This window comes from Bos indicus, chromosome 25 (genome assembly GCF_029378745.1).
Source record: "Bos indicus isolate NIAB-ARS_2022 breed Sahiwal x Tharparkar chromosome 25, NIAB-ARS_B.indTharparkar_mat_pri_1.0, whole genome shotgun sequence".
NCBI lineage: Eukaryota > Metazoa > Chordata > Mammalia > Artiodactyla > Bovidae > Bos > Bos indicus.
In genome coordinates this window covers 38,430,518-38,448,369 of record NC_091784.1, presented here as the reverse complement: position 1 = coordinate 38,448,369, position 17,852 = coordinate 38,430,518, and the positions used below count along the sequence as shown (strand labels likewise).

Here is a 17,852-nt window from a genome sequence, read left to right as displayed (position 1 = left end):
AATACATTGGTAAAGAAAGACAAGAAGGGAGCTTTCCGTCTAGGAGGGAAAAACAGATGATAAATGAGTAAATAAGAAATTTCAGATTATAAGGAAAATTCCAGTATAATGAGAGATTGCGGGGGGGAGGGGGTGTGTGATGGTTTTCTTATTGGGCCTTTCGCCTCTCTGAGGAGATGACATTTGAGCTCATCAAGGATGACAAGCAGCCTGCTTTATGCCTTTGAGGGAAGAATATTTCAGGCAGAAGAATCAGCTGCCAAGGTCCTAGGTGGGCAGGGTGCACAGCAAGGCCATTGTGGCTGGAACATGAAGAATAAGGTTGGAAGGTGCACAGGGCCAGGGGCTGAGGATAAGCTGAAACAGTTACCCTTTGGAGGGTTTTAAGCAGAGGAGGGGTATAAGTTATTAATATATGATAGAGATGAAGTTGACACTGTCCCCAACTGCTAATTCAGGAGACAGACAAGAAAACAGGCAAAAATCATAGCAGCATGATGGGTACTTTTAAAGGAGAAGCTAAGGCCATGGGAAAGTGTAGGAATTCCGCCAATGTTATCACTGACCTAACTCTAGGTCTTTATCAAATGCAATTAAACTGAAACTTATCAAAGGAGTTGTCTACAGCTGCTTCTTTCTTGATTTACGCCCCCCCCCTCCCCCCGGGGCAGAAATAATTGGCACTAAGTACAAATGCATCTATTTACAATCCCAGGCGCTTCAGCTGAGGCTTGTTCTTGAAAGGCAACATTAAACAAAAGCAAGAAGCATGTCTGTGAATAGGATATCTTACAGGAATTGCAAGCTCTATTTATTACCAGGTGTGAAATGTATCCATCTGAGAAGGGAACACAAAGATTTTGGTGAGTTAATGATGATGGGGGGGAGGGCGTTGGGGGTCATGGGGAAGTACTGTCAAAAAAAGGAGATGGAGCCAGGTCATGGAGCAGGTGGAGGTGGGTCAGGTCATCACTTGGCGTTCTGTCCATCTAACACGCTAACCACAGGTTTCCAGGAATAGCTCATCATTCAACCACTCTCAAACATGGGAGTCCATAGGTGAGATCCGACAGTACATTTCTCTTCCAGGACCTTTAGGTCCAGCCCACGCCAGGGCGCCAGGGCATCAGGGCCTTCACTCCCTGTCATCATTGCTCTGGTCCAAGGTCTGCGTTCTAGCCTCAGGGTGATGAAGCTGCAGCAACTGACCAGGCCGGCCACCTCCAGGCAGAACACCTGGGCTGCCCTATGTTTCCAGGGTTTCCGTCCGTCCTCAGCCTTCGTCCTTCCCAAAGACCCTCCTTACCTCCTCCCCCTCCCCGGACTCAGAAGGACCCCCAGAACGCCGGCGAAGGAGAAAACCCCGCCCAGCCTGCTACGTTGGAGGTGGCCTCTTCCCGGGCCCGTCCGCCGCCTGCTAAGGGTGCCCCCACCGCCCTCGCTGCAGCGGCAAGCGTCCCTCCTCCCCAGCTTCCTGGCTCCGGAGAAGACATTCAGGACAGAAAGAGCCCAGAGACGCCGGTCACCTGCCTGCCCCTCCCTCCCGGGCCGGCAGCCCCGCCCCAGCGGACGCAGGCTTAAAAGCGCCGGGCCGAGCCCACCCGGGCGTGACGCCCCTCCCCGCTCCCGCTGCCCGCCCAGGCCGCACCCACTGGAGGGCGGTGCGCCCGGGCCTAGTCCTCGGGCGGCCGGCGCAGCGGCTTTAAGCGGGGGCGGGACTGCGCGCCGTGCAGCGCGACGGAGACTGGGACTCGGCCGGGGGCCTCTGCGGGCGGCCGGCCGCCGAGGTCGGGGTAAGTGCGGGGACCAGGGCGGGGCTGCGCCAGAGGGCAGCGGAACTGCCCCGGGAGGCGCGCGCGCGGCGGCGGCGGCGGCGGCGGCGGCGGCTCCGGCGGGGCCCGGGCGTGAGGAGGCCTCTGCGGGCGCGGCGGCCCGCGGAGCGACGGAGAGAGGCTCCGAGCGCCCTTGGAGTCCTCCCGCACCCCCTACCCCCCGACGCCGGGGCTCAGGCCGGGCGGCGTGGCCGGCCGGGGAGCGGGGCGGGCAGAGCGCGGGACGGCGGAGGGCGAGCGGCGCGGGGATTGGCCCTCGGCGCCCGCCGTAGCCCGGCGCTGGGAGGCGGGCACCGGGCGTCCGGGGCCGGCGACCCACGGAGCGGAGCCGCGGGCCGTTTGAGGCCGGGGCGATAGGAGGGCGGGCTTGGGGGTCCCCGTGTCCTCCCTGCACCCCCGGGCCAGCCGGGCCGCTCTCGGCCTGCACGCAGGCGCCTGGCTCGCCCCAGCCGGGCGCACGGAGCGAAGGTAGCGGCGTCGACAGCGCCCCTTCTGGCCCGGCGGGGCGGGGCGGGGCCGTTTGTCGCGAGCGGGCGCGGCGGCGGCGTCTCGGGGGGTCCCCCCCACACCCTGAAACACCCCCACTCCGACCCCCAGCCCCGAACGTGGGCGGGACGCGGCGGCGGGACCCAAGCCAGGCTCGGACGCTCGGCCTCCGGCTCTTGGAGCTGCTCTCCGACCCTCAAGGCGGAGATGGGAGGTCTTCCCCTCAGGGGCGCCCCCCAACTCTGGGCCCGGGCAGAGAGCGAGCCTGGCCCTTCGGGGTCCCGGGAAATGGGAGAGTTTGATGCTTTCGGTAAAAAAAGGCGGGGGGGTGGGATTCGAGCCTTTTAAAAAGTTTAGGTACGCCTCCCCCCGTTCCCCGAAGTTTCTTGGGCAAGGGGAGGCCGTGACCCCGAGTCTCGGGTCCCCCCGGGGTTGGGGTTCGAGGTGGGGAGGGAAGCCCGAAGTCGGGTCTCGTCTAGCGCGGCCGGCGGGATTCCCTCCATTTGGTTCCGTTTAGTGCCTTCTCCTGCCTGGAGCCGGCGGGCCGGAAGGGGCTCTCTCTTGGTCTCCGGGGGCGGGGGGATGGTCCCCATCGCTTGAGGGGCGCAGAAGTGGGAGCTGCAGGGAAGCTTAAGCCCGGAGGCAGGGCCGTGGAAGGGCCTGCAGAGGAGTTCGGTGGTGTGTTTGTTGAAGGAAGAAAGAAAATCGAGTCCTGAAACTGCGCCTTCGTGCAGAGTGAAACGAGCCGGGTATTCACGCAGGGAGGATGGATAAACAGCTGGACCAGGTTCTCTTAGTAAGGGGTCTTAGTACAGGAACCAGGTCTCTTGTTTTTCCACCTGGAGTTGCAGTGCTTAAAGTGTGGTCATCCACACCTGTTTCCAACTCACTGAGATGGTTTTTGGAAGTACCTGTGCATTCATCCCAGGAGTGTTTCCTGAGTGCCTGATGTGTGCCCAGGTGGGAACAAAATTTACAGCTTCCCAGGGCTCGTCTCTGCCTGGTGCTTGGGAGTCACCTTTGGTACTGCTGATTTTAGTGCATGGTGAAGTTCGGTCACCCAGTGCAGAGAGGGTCCAACCACAGTCAGCCGGCCGCATCCAGCCTGGTGGCTACTCTTATACAGCACAAAAACTGAAAATGGTTTTTACAGTTTCTTTTTTTTAATAGTTGGAGGGGCATCAAAAGAGGAATAATGTCTCATGGTACAATTAAAGTGAAATTCAAATTTCAGTGTCCATAAGTCAAGGTTTATGAGTTACAGCCATGCTCATTTATTTGTAAGTTGTCTGTGGCTGTTTTGTGGCTATAGCAGAACTCAAGAGTTGTGACAGAGCACAGAATCCAAAATATTTACTATCTGGCTCTTTCCAGAGAGTTTGCTGACCCCTTGCCCAGGAAAAGATGGACATACTCTAGGAAAGAAAAGGATCTGTGTATAAAAGTCGTGTTTAGAAATGAATAGAATGGACTTTTACTTTCCAAAAAAAGCAGAGGGAGTCATGTTGTTTTCTGAATTAATGGCAAAGTATTTAGATTAATACAGGCATTTAGGTAAGATTTTCCTGGAGACTGTGAATTTATGCCCTCAATAAGTTAGCTAATCATGTGCTTCTTTTTGTAGGCTGGGCGAACTCATGGACATGATACTTTTCTCTTGAGAAACAAACTAACTCAAAAGAAAAATGGCATTTGTTGCAACACAAGGGGCCACGGTGGTTGACCAAACCACTCTGATGAAAAAATATCTTCAGTTTGTGGCAGCTCTCACGGATGTAAACACACGTGAGTTGATCCTCTTTGTCATTAAGAAATGTGTTGATGTGACAGCTTCATCTCCGTTTAGGTGATGCCCACACTCAGAGAAGTAGTCACGTTAACTTTTATCCGAACTTCCCCTTTCTCTGCCTTGTGGAGAAGCAAAGTGATGAGCATTACTAGCTGGAGCTCTAAAGAGGCACGCGCGTGCGTGGGAGTATGTGTGTGTGGGTGTGTGTTTCCTTGTCTGTGCATGCACACGTGTGTCTGGGAGTACGAATGCGTGCGACTGGTTGTAGGGAACTAGTTATGTGCCTCCTTTTGGACCATGACAGTTAAACTGATAAGATCTGATTGCTTCTCTTAAATTATTAAATCCAGTAATTTTTAGGAACACCCTTAACATAATTTCAATTACCTGATCATTTGTTTTGTTATTTACAGCTGATGAAACAAAGTTAAAAATGATGCAGGAAGTTAGTGAAAACTTCGAGGTATGAGCTTTATATTTTTATACCTTTTCATTTTGAGATAAATACATGTGCTTTCCTACAGTTCCCTTGTTAAGTCTTTTCACTAGTCACCTAAAAGTTATATTCTTTGTTAATGTAATGTGTTGTATTTCAAAATTGAAATTTGAAAATCTGTACAGTATTGTCCATTGTCTTCACACTAGTGATAGTGAGTCCCAAACAGTGTTGAGGAATGTTGTTTTGTTTAGGTATTTGGCCTTGTTTTCACTTTTCAAATACCGTATACCTCTTCTGCTGCTGCTATGGCTGCTAAGTCGCTTCAGTCGTGTCCGACTCTGTGCAACCCCATAGATGGCAGCCCACCAGGCTCCGCCGTCCCTGGGATTCTCCAGGCAAGAACACTGGAGTAGGTTGCCATTTCCTACTCCAGTGCGTGAAAGTGAAGTCTCTCAGTCATGTCTGACCCTCAGCTACCCCATGGACTGCAGCCCACCAGGCCCCTCCGTCCATGGGAGTTTCCAGGCAAGAGTACTGGAGTGGGGTGCTATTGCCTTCTCCGATACCTCTTCTAGGTGTATGCCTTCAGAATACACTCAGACTTCTGTTGTAGATTTGCTACATTAGGTAATGGACGGTATGTTACTGTGTGGAATGAGTGCTGGCTTTCAGTTTTGGCTCTCCTGTTTGTAACTTCTCTGAGACTCGGTTTTTGTCTTTTGGGTCTTACATTCTACAGTTTTATATTTTATATTCGTCGCTCAGATTCTATTCATTTTTCTTCAGTCTTTTCCCTCTTTGTTCTCCGATCTGTCCTCAGATTCAGTGGCTGTTTTTCCGTCATCTCCAGTCTGCTGTGATGCTATTTTTAAATTTCAGTTTATTTGTGTTTTTAAATTTTAATCACTGTACTTCCTATAATTTCCATTTGCTGCTTCTTTAAATGTCACTTCTCTGCAGAGATTCCTCATTTTCATTTATTGAGACCATCATATTTTTTGTAGTAACTGCTTTGAAGTCTCTGCTAAATATAAAATCTGGGCTGTATTAAGGTTGATTTCTGTTGACTCGAGGTCACGTTGCCTTGCTTCCTTGCGTGTCTGGTAGGTTTGATTGTAAACCAGACGTTGTGAAGTGTAGGGACCCTGGGTTCTGTCACCTCCCTTGGAAGAGTTGATATTTGTACTGTAGTCAGCAGTGCAGGTGCTGGCCGATCTCAGTGAGCTTGTGGAGTTTTGGTTTTACGCTGTGCTCGAGGGTCTGTGGGAAGCCCAAGGGGTTTCTAAAGTCCCTCTGACTTGGTAGGCTTCAACCTCCGAACCCCATCTCGGTGTGGCTCTCACTGATTTTAGACTCTGTTGGGTTGGGTAAACTAGACCTTCCTCGGGGGCGTGGTCCTTCGTCAGCCGAGTGTCTGAGGTGTCTCCAGGTGTTAAGGTCTTTGCACTGTGTCGAGGCCGGACCCCCAGTATCCTCTAACGTTGCTAGACCTCTGACGTCTCTTCATTTCTCAGTCCTCAAGCCCGCACTCCCTGGCAAGCCTCAGGCAGTCTTACCTTCCCTCACCAGAAGTACAGCCCAGTGCTCTGTCCAGAACTCTGGGGAGACCATCCACACCCCCATTCTGTAGTTCCTTCTCCTCTGGGGCTTTGCCCTGCAGATTCCAGCCACTTTGGCTGCTGCAAACTCGCTGTTTGCTCTTCAGCTCAGCAGGACCATGGTGCTTACCCTGGGCTCCGGCCTCCTGAGCCCAGTCGGGAAATGGGACCCAGGCAGAGAGTCGAGGTGGGGCGTGGCTGGTGAGTTCCCCTCTTCTGGAGATCATGGCCTTGCTCCGCCTCTGTTCCAGCGCCCAAAACTGTTATCTATATTTTGTCCAACTTGACGGTTAGTCTGGTGCCAGTCAGTCTCATAGGCCAAAGAGAGAGTCACTTTCTTGTTTTTAATGTGGGGATGGGAAAACCTTTCTCACAGAGCTAATATGATTATTAAGAACAAAATGTTTCCTAGCCTCTGTCATTTGAATCACTAAACACGAGATGAATGTTAGTGGGATTGAATCTGATACCTTCCTATCTATAGTAACGGATGGTATTTTTCTTTGGTAGGGAAATTGTTTGGTTTTGTTTTGTGTTAAATAGATGTTTTTAAGAACTTGTTGCCTTGTACTGAAGTGGGACAAAAAAAATCCTGAGATATTTAGAGGTTGAACGAAAGAGCTTTCTCTTCCACTATTAGTGCAAACTGTTTAAAAACAGAGGTGGGAGTAGAATAGGAAAGGCTTGCATTTTGCATTCTCTGGACAGAACCACAGCTCTCGGAGGTTTGCCTGAGAGGCTGGGATCACGGCGCCGCCTGTGATGCTTCAGGAGTGGCAGGTGGGCCGGCCTGATGGGCGCAGGGGGCTCTTCCAGGGAAGTGTCTCATTCCTTCCTCTCCCGTTGGCGAGAGTCTGGCAGTTAGCAAGTCAGTTCCCACTTTGGTCTCAGATGCATCGATTAAATTAGCAGAATGAAAAGCACTTGGGGCTTTTCCAAATAATGCTTTTTGAAATCTATCTGATAGACATTTAGCTTAAATGAAATTCAGATGACTGAGTCCTTCAAAGAATGAAATACTTGGAATGACCATCAGAAAGTAATTCTAAATTACCACCACTCCTATCCCAGAACTAAATATTTAAGTGAAATGAAGACTTCGCAAGAGTTTGAGGAATCTTAGAAATTCTTTTCATTAACCACTTAGGGATAAGATTCCAAGCAAAGTAAGTATCATAGGGGCCGTCTCTCCTAACAGAAAATAGAGAAATGTTCAAGTTAGAAGTCACGGGGGACATTCCTGTGGATCGAAAAGCTGTGGGCTGGGTTGAAATCCTGGCATAACTGAGCAACCTGTTGCATCTGTCCTGTGGGAGGAATTTGACACTCAAGATGCTTTGAAGGCTGTGGAATCTGGATGCTGTGGGCTGACGAGTAGATGACCTGGCTTTCTTGATAACCTCAATAATGTTCCAACTTGACTCTCACCTCTTTTCCTTGAATCCTTGAGTGGGGATGTTTCATAAAAGTTAGATGTTGGGGGTGAAAAGTGACAAGCACAGTTCTTGTCCCCCATGGATTCGCAGACTGCTGGGGGAGGGGCTGCCAGCTCCTGGGGGTGCCCCCTTGCCCAGCGTGCTGCGGGCTCAGAGCCCCTGGAGTTGAACTTGGCCCTGGGAGACCAGCGCTCGGGTGTGTATTCCAGGTACAGCAGCTCGCTCTTTGTTCCTATGGCGAAACACAGTTTTCTGGGTTTTGCCTGTATTTCCTCCTCCTCATATTCCTCAGGCAGCAGACAACCCTGGACCTGTGTCCTCTCCCATACCAGTATCTGCAGCGCCAGACACGTCTAGTTGCAGCCCATGGGCTTCTCAGACTCAGGATAGTAAAAGTTCAGTGCCTCCCTCTTGCACTACCACCCCTGCCGTGTGGAAACTTTAAAAAGTTCTCATCAGTTTGTGCCTTCGTGTGCGCTTTTCTTAGAACCTTTCCCACTTTGTCCCGTGGTTGACCCCTGCTGGCCTCTTAGGGTTTCTTAGCTGCATCCCTTCTTCAGAGGGTGTTCTCTGCCGCTGGTTCCAGATTCCAGTTAGTTAGGTTAGGTTCCCTTAGTTGCCAGCCCAGCGCTTTCCCCATCATAATTCCGTGTTATCAGATCGTTTCTTGATTACCTGTCTTCTCCACCACACTGCTGCCTCCCCCGACTCCAAGGACATGGACTCTGTCTACCTTCTTCCTCATTTTATCCCCGTTGAGCATGTGATAGAAGCATGCGTTGAATGTGCAGGTGAGGCCTCCAAGGGGAAGAGGGAAGAGCACTTAGGTGTTAGATACTCGTGAGTGGAATCCACTTTCCAAAGCTTTGTGACTCTGACAGTCAGCAAGCTCTGAGCTTTTTTTTTTTTTGTAAATCTATGAAATGGACAGAATACTTAAGAGAGTCATGGTGAGGATTGAGTGAGAAAGAGTAAAAGGCACAGGGCACAGTGTTCGTGAAGCAAGCACTATAAATAATAACGAAGCTGTAAATAATAGCGGAGGGACGTTGAGCATTTACCACAGGCAGTGTGGAAAGCTTTACGTGTACCAGCTCGTGTAGTCTGCACATGGTTACGTAAGGCAGGAGATAGCAGCCTCTTCGCAGGTGGGGCCGCTGAGGCCCAGGAGGTCAGGTGCTCGTTCCAGGTTTATACTCGCCGAGTGGGGTCCGGGCCCTGCCCTGGTCGCTATCTGACTGCACAGTCTCTAGACCACAGTTTCATTTCCTAGTTTCCTTTTAACACCCGTGATGTTCATCTAACTCGTATCAACCTAACTGATAAGCTGGAGTTTTAGACTTTAGTGTGGTCAAGCTCCTCATCCTCCAGATGAAGAGATTCAGATCAAGTCTCCTTAGAGGGTGGCAAAGTCAGCCCCGACAGGCTCTGAAGTGAACGTTCTCCACAGCATCAGCTTTTCTAGGCTGAGCACTAAATGTTAGCATTTAGTTCTCTTGAAGTGGATTTCAGAAGCAGCAGTCAACTTATTTCAAACGATGTTATCATTAAAGCATCTGAAAGTTTTAAAAATTGCTAGCAGCTCTCCCAGAATGTCTCTTGAGATGATGGTGACATGTGAATTTACAGTGGAACTATCCGTACGTAGACCTTAACGGCGTTCTCTTTTCTTCCTGCGTGATTAGAATGTGACCTCCTCTCCTCAGTATTCCACATTCCTGGAACACATCATCCCTCGGTTCCTTACGTTTCTTCAAGATGGAGAAGTTCAGTTTCTTCAGGAGAAACCAGCCCAGGTAAGCTGTTCAGGAGAAGACTGTCCTGCTGCAGGGGCCCCAGCCCTTGTGAATGAAAACAACTCAAACACCTAAGCTGCCCTTAGAAATGAGAGCAGTGTTGCCAGATAAGGGTCCCTTTGCCCAAGGCCATCGCCTCCTCAGGTAGCTGTCTTGGTTTTATTTCCTCGCGGCCATCTCTCTGACTGTTTAACCTCTCCACACGTGCTGGCCAGCGCGCATGCGTGGGCTGCGTGTTGTAAGTTCACCCGTGTGTACAAGTGGGGGGAGAATTTCACGACCCCCCGCATGCCTGGTGCCCAGCTCTAGCCTCACACTGTTTTCAGTTCCCGTAACTCTGCCCGGTTTTCTCTATACCCGCGCCTCCTCTTTGCACCTCCCATACACACTTTGACCTTGATCATTTTAAAACAGCCCCGTCGTCTTTTTTTTTTTCTATAAATGTTTCAGCTTGTATCTCTTGAAAAATTTTTAAAATTACCACAGCACCAGTAAAGTGAACTGCTGAATGAAACATTCTTGTGTGGTGACAGCTCAAGATGTCCCTCTGAGTTCTGTTCAAGTTCTTAGTTCTGTAGACAAAATCACGAAAGCCTGGCACAGCCTGCGATACGATCGGTGGTTCGGTCCGAGGTAACTGGAGAGCTCGTCCCAGGAGCTGGACTGAGATGATGCAGGGAGATGGCCAGTGAAGTTGCGTTGGTGTTCCGGTCTTTTTGTCTTAAATTCACACCCGCTGCCCTCGTGTCCTTCTCCTGGCAGCGGTGACGAGGTGTGAAAGAAAATTTGGCTTACTTGACTTGGTACACAGCTACGGAAATGCAGAAAATGCCAGTTTGTAGTACATGCCTTGGATTACGTTTAAATAATTTACGGGACTGTTTGTAAAATGGGCTCCATCTTGTAGCATGGTGGCTCCCAGTGCTGGGTGCAGGCGTGTGTGACGCTTGTGGGACGCAAAACACTATCTTGGAACTCTTGGAAGGGTTTCATATTTATACCTTTGTTTCTCTTCAACAGCAACTGCGGAAGCTTGTTCTTGAAATAATTCATAGAATACCAACCAACGAGCATCTTCGTCCTCATACAAAAAATGTCTTGTCTGTGATGTTTCGCTTTTTAGAGGTAACTTTTGAGAATTCTTTTTAGCCACTTTGAAAGCTTTTAATGATTTTCTTACAGTAAAATCCTGTCTGTAAGCAACCGGTTTCTCTTTCAGTAAAATTTAGTTTCACAAATAGAAATTTTCTTAACTGCCTGTTTTCTCCCACTTTGCCAGCCAGATTACTAAGAAAGATTATTAAGTGAAGATCTTCTTGGGGTCACAGGGGCTTGACTCGACACAGTGGGTGGGGGCTGGCGGGCTCTGAGCTCGGGGGCTGGCCCTGCACCTCTGTGCTTGTGTGTCAGGCGCAGTAGGCGCACGGTCGTCATGAAGGGTTGCTCAGGTTCTTGGGTTAATCCACGGGGTGCCTGCTAAGCTAGCTTCTGGAATCGTTTTCTTGCTGCCCTCAGTCTTGACGTGTTCAGCATTCCGTCGCGCTTCTGGGCCCCTTGGGAAGGTGAGCTCCGGAGGGCGTCACGCTGATCTCAGGTCTCGGCTGTGTCGTGTGTTAGCTCTGCCACACCAGCCTCGTTCCTCTTGCCCTGAGCCTTAGCTGCCTCTGCTAGGATGTGGACAACACCCCAACTCCCGTGATGAGTGTCGTGTTAGCACAGGGTCCAGTGCACGCGGGCGCTCAGCTATTACTCTTCTGGCAATCTTTGCAAGCAGTGAGACGTGTCTGTTGTTAAGGCCTTGGTTTGTAGTGTGACTTGCTGGTTACTCATCTGTTGACTCTGGCAGAACCTGCCGGTGGGGTACCTTCAGATGGTCCACCAGAGGCCACGAACACGTCCTGTCTGGGTCAGCTGTGTTCTGTGGGTTTATCAGTTTTCTGCAAATCACATTTAAGTGGGTTGATGGAGGGTGTATATGCAAAAAATGCTGAGGAAATACTCTTTAATCTTTTTAGTAAGATTTCAGTAATATAACTCTTCTAAATGCTTTTTTTTTTTAAGACGGAAAATGAAGAAAATGTTCTTATTTGTCTAAGAATCATTATTGAACTACACAAACAGTTCAGGCCGCCCATCACCCAGGAAGTAAGTGTTTATTCTGATGGCATTTATGAAGTGTACTGACAGATTCCTTCTGCTGTGTGAATTTTTCACTCTGAGTTTCCTTTCTTCTTTTTCCCACCTTACGTGTCTGTCTGTTTTATAATTAATTCTACTGTGGATAACGTATCACATCCTGGTTGTTTCCCTTCACTTTATATGTATGTGTTTTCCCAATCATAAAGAATGTTTTGTAAAGTTGATTTGTAACGGGTATATAATAATCTTGTACAGTTTTGGATATTTAGGGCATTTCAAAGTTTTTATTTTATGACCGTAACCTAGTGTTTGTTTATAGTTTAAATTACTTTGTAGACTGAGTTTGTAGCAGTAGGACCCCCAGGTCACAGGTGTCACGTCCTGATGCCCCTGTGCTGGGTTGCCCCACTGGTGTGCAGAGGGCTTGCAGTGAGTCTCCCTGGCTCACTCCCTCCAGCTTGTGCTGTTGCTACTTTTTGAAAGACAAGAAGTGGCATTTATTATTTCATTCCTTTGCTCTCCCTGAATTAGAAAACTTGTTTTCGGTTTATCAGTCTTTGTCTCTTTTTCTTTTTTTGATCTGTGTGTTCACATTCATCGCCTATTTGTGTCTTGAGTCTGGCATTTTTCTTGCCTATTTCATGAGATCTTATATTTGAAGACTTGATATTTTTCTTACTGTAAGCATTTTCTGAAAATGGTTACAGAAAATCTGTATTTGCATTACAAATATCTTTATATTTTTTTTTTTTTTTAGATTCATCATTTTTTGGATTTTGTGAAACAGATTTACAAGGAGCTTCCAAAAGTAGTGGTATGCTTTTTTTATATTATTTTGAATTTATCATTTATATTTATGCCTACCTTATTCCAAAGGGTTGAAAGAATAATTGGAAGGGTGCTAATTTTACAATGAGGAATGTTTCGTTTAGTCAAAATCTAGGTTGATAAATTGTTGCCGTTCAGTTGCTAAGTCATGTCCAACGCTTGTGGCCCCATGGACTGCAGCATGCCTGGCTCCCCCGTCCTTCACCATCTCCCAGATAGCGATTGATAAATTAGCCACTTCAAAAAAAGAGTCCTTTTAGTTTCATTGTTTACTGCATTTTTACATAAAGCAGTATATTCTTAAAGAAGTTTTGTATTACAAAAAGGAAAACAAATTGTCCATAATTATCTTTTGACTTGTAAGCAACCATTGACATTGCTGTTTCGAGTTTCACTGTGTGCTTTGTAGAGATGGTTTGCACTCATAGTCTTGAAGCTTTTGGGGGGGGTGGTGTATACTTGCGGCGCTTTTCTGTGTCATTAAAATTTTTCCGTATCTTGAAAGAACTGTTTCCGAGCAGGGCCACCCGTGTTAAAGTGTGTGGAGTGGAAGAGGGGCGCCCCTTGCTCCCCGTCCCCCGCCACTGCAAGGACTCGCTGTCACAGCAGGGAGCGTGCTCCAGGGCTCTCCCTTTGGCAGTCGTCGTTCTGAGCGACTGATAATTCTGCCGTATCCGTGTATTCTGACCTTCTCCCTGGTTCCCACCAATAATACTGTAGTATAAGATCATTGTGCATAAATGTGTTTGTTTCAGAGTTTCTACTGTGAAGGTGTTTTTTAACCTTGAATTTTTAAAAAATTAACAGATGGTAGAATTCACTTTTTGTTTTCTGAGGATTTTAATCTGCCGCTGCTGTTGTCGTTCAGTCACTAAGTCATGTCTGAGACTCTGCGACCCCGTGGACTGTAGCCCACCAGGCTCCTCTCCTCTACTATCTCTTGGAGTTTGCTCAAATTCATGTCCATTGAGTCGGTGATGCCAGTAGTGTATAAAACTTAGATTGCTTTCCAAGTTATCAGATTATCATTGTGTCAGCTACTGTTTTCATCAAAGGAGCTATTTTTCATACGAAGCTGTCTTTTTTTTAACATGAAGCCCAAATTCCACTGAGAACTAAGGATGCCAGTGAGGTCCTTCCTGGCTTTTTAAAATGTCTCCTGGACTATGCTTCTGTTATTTAGGAGACTGGGAAGTTATTTCAGTAGGGACCAGCTCCTGGTTTCTTATCACTAGAGAGCTGCATCCTGCTTCATTGAGGTAGCAGTGTAACGTGGCACACCTTTCCTCTTCCATCAGCCTGGAAACACTAGTAGAGAGGGCTGTGGGCAAGTCTGTTCTCTGTTGTTGGAGGTGGAGAATGTGCCGTGTTATCTTCATGGTCCTGAAGAAAGGGGCCTCCTAGTACTGTGGGGCTGATGTTGCATACGTGGGCAGGATATTGAGCGTCCCTGCCCCACGTCAGGCGTGTTTTATTAAGAGGAATGTTGTGTTTGACTTTAGGAAAAATGACTTCTCTGCTTTTTCTGTAGAACCGCTACTTTGAGAACCCTCAGGTGATCCCTGAGAACACCGTCCCTCCCCCAGAGATGGTCGGAATGATCACGACGATCGCTGTGAAGGTGAACCCCGAGCGTGAGGACAGCGAGACAAGAACAGTACGTGTCTCGGTTGTTCTGCTCCTAGCTTTGCTTTTATCCACATCTTCTCCCCTGGTGGAGGAAGCCCGAGGTCTTGACTTTTTAGACCCTAAGCTTTTTGGTTTTTCATAAAAATTAAACTCATGGAGGCATTTAAAATAAGCAAATAAATGTGTGTGCGCACAAGAGAGCCTCACTGATTGTGCTCTGCAGGTGTGCGCGTGAACTGTCGCTCACTACTGATGCAGACATTCAGAATCATGGTGGAATGAGAGCAGCTAACCCTGCAGGGGGCCCCGGCCTGTTCTTAGCTTCAACAGTAGTGAAGTCCCTTTAAACTACGTATAAACCTGTAGTTCAGTGCCTGCCCGTGTGGGCTCCGGGGACAGAAGTTCTAGAATGTTACAGCTCCACCACTTGCATTTTCTCACTGTAGGAAAGTTCATGAACCATGAGTTTTGTGACGGTAACAGTGTTATTTTCTGCAGCTCATGTGTTAAATCTATAGCACTGGCCACATAGGGAACATGTATTGAATATGTACTATGATTGTGTTTTATGATTAAATCAAGACAATCATCTGTGTTTGTTCTACTGCGATGTTTTGCAGACTGTTTCAATATGAGCATAGGAAACTACATTTTAGTTTATAAGGAACAAAGCTGTCATTTCTTTGCTCTTCCTGAATTACAAACTTTTTTCACTTCCCTTTTCCTATCCATTCATTTCCATTTGTGTTTTTGAGTCTGATATTTTCCTTACCTATTTGAGATTTTATGTATTGACGATTTTTTTCTTATATTTATTGTATTTTTCCTGTTTATAAGTACCTTTGAATAAAACTAGGTACGCACGTTACTGTTTTTCTTTTGAAAGTGAAGTGAAAGTGAAAGTCACTCAGTCATGTCTTACTCTTCATGACCTCATGGCCTATACAGTCCATGGGATTCTCAAGGCCAGAATACTGGAGTGGGTAGCCTTTCCCTTCTCCAGGGGATCTTCCCAACCCAGGGATCGAACCCATGTCTCCCACATTGCAGGCAGGTTGTTTACCAGCTGAGCCACAAGGGAAGCCCAAGAAAACTGGCGTGGGTAGCCTGTCCCTTCTCCAGTAGATCTTCCCGACCCAGTAATTGAACTGGGGTTTCCTGCATTGCAGGCGGATTCTTTACCAACTGAACTACCGGGGAAGCCCATAACAGATTTAAAAAAAAATTTTTTTTTTAAATTTCTCCAATGAGTTGAATCTCTTTTTGACACATTTTTCTTGAGGATTTTACTACAAGTGATGAAGTTGTAAAATATAAAACCCTTTACATCGAATGATAATTCTTGTACTTTGTTTTCAAAATATTTTGCTGCTTTCACCACAGATAATTACAGAGATGAGTCGGTGTTTTCCCTTCCCTGTATTTCGACCGGGTGGTGCTCAGTGGTGGGACACTGATGGGGGCTATACTAGGTGGCAAGGTGGTGACCACAGTCCTCTGTATTCCTGTCTTCCAGCATTCCATCATTCCCAGAGGATCGCTTTCTTTGAAAGTGTTGGCAGAATTGCCCATCATTGTTGTGTTAATGTATCAGGTATGTGTATTTTCAGTAGCTTCCGGGGTTTAAGGCTTCTCATTTTACGACACTTTACACACCTGCTTTTCTGTGGCAAATAGATGTATATGTTACGTGTGTGCCGAGTAATGAATCTCACAGTGTCTTTGCTATGCCAAATTAGTTCGCTATAAGCAGAGTGAAAAAGCATGAGAATCTGATGTGTTTGCTTTTAGCTCTACAAACTGAATATCCACAATGTCGTTGCGGAGTTTGTGCCCCTGATCATGAATACCATTGCAATTCAGGTATCTGCACAAGCCAGGTGAGATTTCTCGCCAGTGATGTAGCCGACCTCCATAGCTCTTTAATCCAAGCGGCACTACACTTGTCGTCATTTGTGAAACAGGAAACTTAGATAAAATTTTGGTTTAACTTGTATGTATTTGTGGCTTTCTGAACTTACATTTTGATGATGATAGTAATGGTTTTTTTGATTCCTTGTTTTGGAAAGATGATGTGCCCCCTCTGTCCTTGGTGTCATGTAAATTTGAAACTATCGTTAGGGCTTCCTGTCCTGATTTCAGCTCTGAGATGCTCCGGGCCGCCTCGCCGTCAAGCCTGTTTTCTTGCTGCTCCTCTTTGCATGAGGGCCAGGAGGCCCTTTTACGCCATTACCCTTAATCACTGACTGGGCCAGACCCCCGAAGCCTCTCAGCAAAGCATTTTCTCCGACTTCGTGGCGTTCCTCCTCAGACCCTTAGCACTTGTCTCCTTGACCTGTGGCCTGTCTGGCTCTTAGTCACTCGAGGGCAGGATCTAAGGGTGGATCCGCTCTGAGAAGCCCTGTGGCACAGGTCTTTCATTGTTCAAATAGGTGCCTTCCTTGGGGAGCAGGCAGGTCGGTCTCCCATTGACTGTTGGGGTTCAGGTTGTGGGTGCTGCCCAAGGGCCTGGCAAAACTGCCTGCTTTATGTCTTTAAGGCCTCTTTATGTTACTCAGAACTGCATAAAAGTGTGGGCATATTAACGGTTGCTGCTGTGTAGAAATCAACCTTTTGGGCTTGGTAATTACTGCAGGTGATACCATATCACCTAAAGAGCTGAGAGCTAATGTTGTCAATTTTATCACTTCTCACTTAGGCAACATAAACTTTACAACAAGGAGCTGTATGCTGATTTCATTGCTGCTCAAATTAAAACGTTGTCATTTTTAGCTTACATCATCAGAATTTACCAGGTAAGTTCACTGACCTCTGTTTTAAATCAGGTTTACTGAGATATAATTTACAAGGAGTAAAATTCACCTTTTGTGGGTGTACAGTTTGCTGAATCAACAGATACATACCTAACCACCAACCAGTACATCAAAATACAGAACATTTCCATCTTCCAAAAACTTCCTCTTACACGTAGCCAGTCTCGTCCTCCCGCCCCCTGTCCCTGGCAAACACTGGTTTGTCTTCTGTCCCCATAGTTTTTTGACTTTTGCAGAATGTCAAAGAGATGACATTTTTATATTAGTAAAAAAAATCTGAAGTAGATGCCCTTTGCTCTTTTGGTCAGCTTGAGTTATCGTGAATAACTTCCTGAGACTCCTCAGAAGGCAGACGTGACTTGAACTCATTCTGAGCTGATTAAAGGTGTCATTTGTGACTCACGTCGATGGGATGACTGAGTGAAGAATTTTGTTTTTTAACTTGGATGTTTATTTCTCCCTCCTTCCCTGTAACAGGGACATTGTTGAAAGTTGGAAAGACGCAGAAAATAAAAAGGGCCTCCATGATCCCATTGAACTCCTCCTGTGTCGCCGCCTCTCCCAGCAGGGTGGCAGCACGCAGACTGACCAGACAAGGCAAATGCTTGATTGTTAGGCTTATTATTTCTGAGGGTCCTCTGAGCCAAATTTAGTCCTAACTGAAAATTTTTTTGTTTAAAAATTTATGAAACTTGGATTTTTCTCAACAGCCGCCCATCAGTGTAACTACGTTGCTTTCCTCTCCCTGGTGCAGGAGTTGGTGACTAAGTACTCTCAGCAGATGGTCAAAGGAATGTTACAGCTGCTTTCAAATTGTCCGGCGGAGACCGCGCACCTCCGGAAGGAGCTGCTGATCGCCGCCAAGCACATCCTCACCACGGAGCTGAGAAACCGTACGTCCGCCCGGCCTCTGCCTGCCTGCCTGCCTGCAAGCGAGCGAGGGCTGGGCCATCAGCCTGCCCAGGGGTTCTGGCTCCGTTGATCTTTCCCTGGTTTATTGCTGCTCTGGCTTTGTTTTCTCTTCTGGGTCTGTGTCTGCCTTCTTCCCTCCCCTCTTTCCCTCTCCG

At 47.8% G+C, this 17,852-nt stretch overlaps 1 protein-coding gene and 1 non-coding gene across 10 annotated transcripts in view; both read left to right on the top strand.

Moving 5' to 3' along the window:
- The first annotated feature begins 1,635 nt into the window (after positions 1 to 1,635).
- Positions 1,636 to 17,852, top strand: part of TRRAP (transformation/transcription domain associated protein) — a 90,526-nt gene continuing 74,309 nt past the window's right edge. For 6 of the 9 annotated variants that reach the window (XM_070780187.1, XM_070780188.1, XM_070780189.1 and 3 more), the window contains exons 1-12: positions 1,636 to 1,793; positions 3,943 to 4,103; positions 4,521 to 4,570; positions 9,266 to 9,376; positions 10,397 to 10,501; positions 11,438 to 11,521; positions 12,273 to 12,329; positions 13,875 to 14,000; positions 15,489 to 15,566; positions 15,764 to 15,852; positions 16,671 to 16,767; positions 17,540 to 17,678. In XM_070780187.1, coding sequence (XP_070636288.1) covers positions 4,004 to 4,103; positions 4,521 to 4,570; positions 9,266 to 9,376; positions 10,397 to 10,501; positions 11,438 to 11,521; positions 12,273 to 12,329; positions 13,875 to 14,000; positions 15,489 to 15,566; positions 15,764 to 15,852; positions 16,671 to 16,767; positions 17,540 to 17,678 — 1,036 coding nt within the window. In that variant the 5' untranslated portion in view covers positions 1,636 to 1,793; positions 3,943 to 4,003. Of the gene's footprint in view, positions 1,794 to 2,164; positions 2,301 to 3,942; positions 4,104 to 4,520; positions 4,571 to 9,265; positions 9,377 to 10,396; positions 10,502 to 11,437; positions 11,522 to 12,272; positions 12,330 to 13,874; positions 14,001 to 15,488; positions 15,567 to 15,763; positions 15,853 to 16,670; positions 16,768 to 17,539; positions 17,679 to 17,852 lie in introns of those variants that run through there. The other 3 variants (XM_070780193.1, XM_070780190.1, XM_070780185.1) reach the window with 2 other exon arrangements.
- On the top strand, positions 4,232 to 4,437 carry LOC139179816 (small nucleolar RNA ZL1). The gene has a single exon (XR_011564178.1). It is a non-coding gene; the product is annotated as a small nucleolar RNA ZL1 (small nucleolar RNA).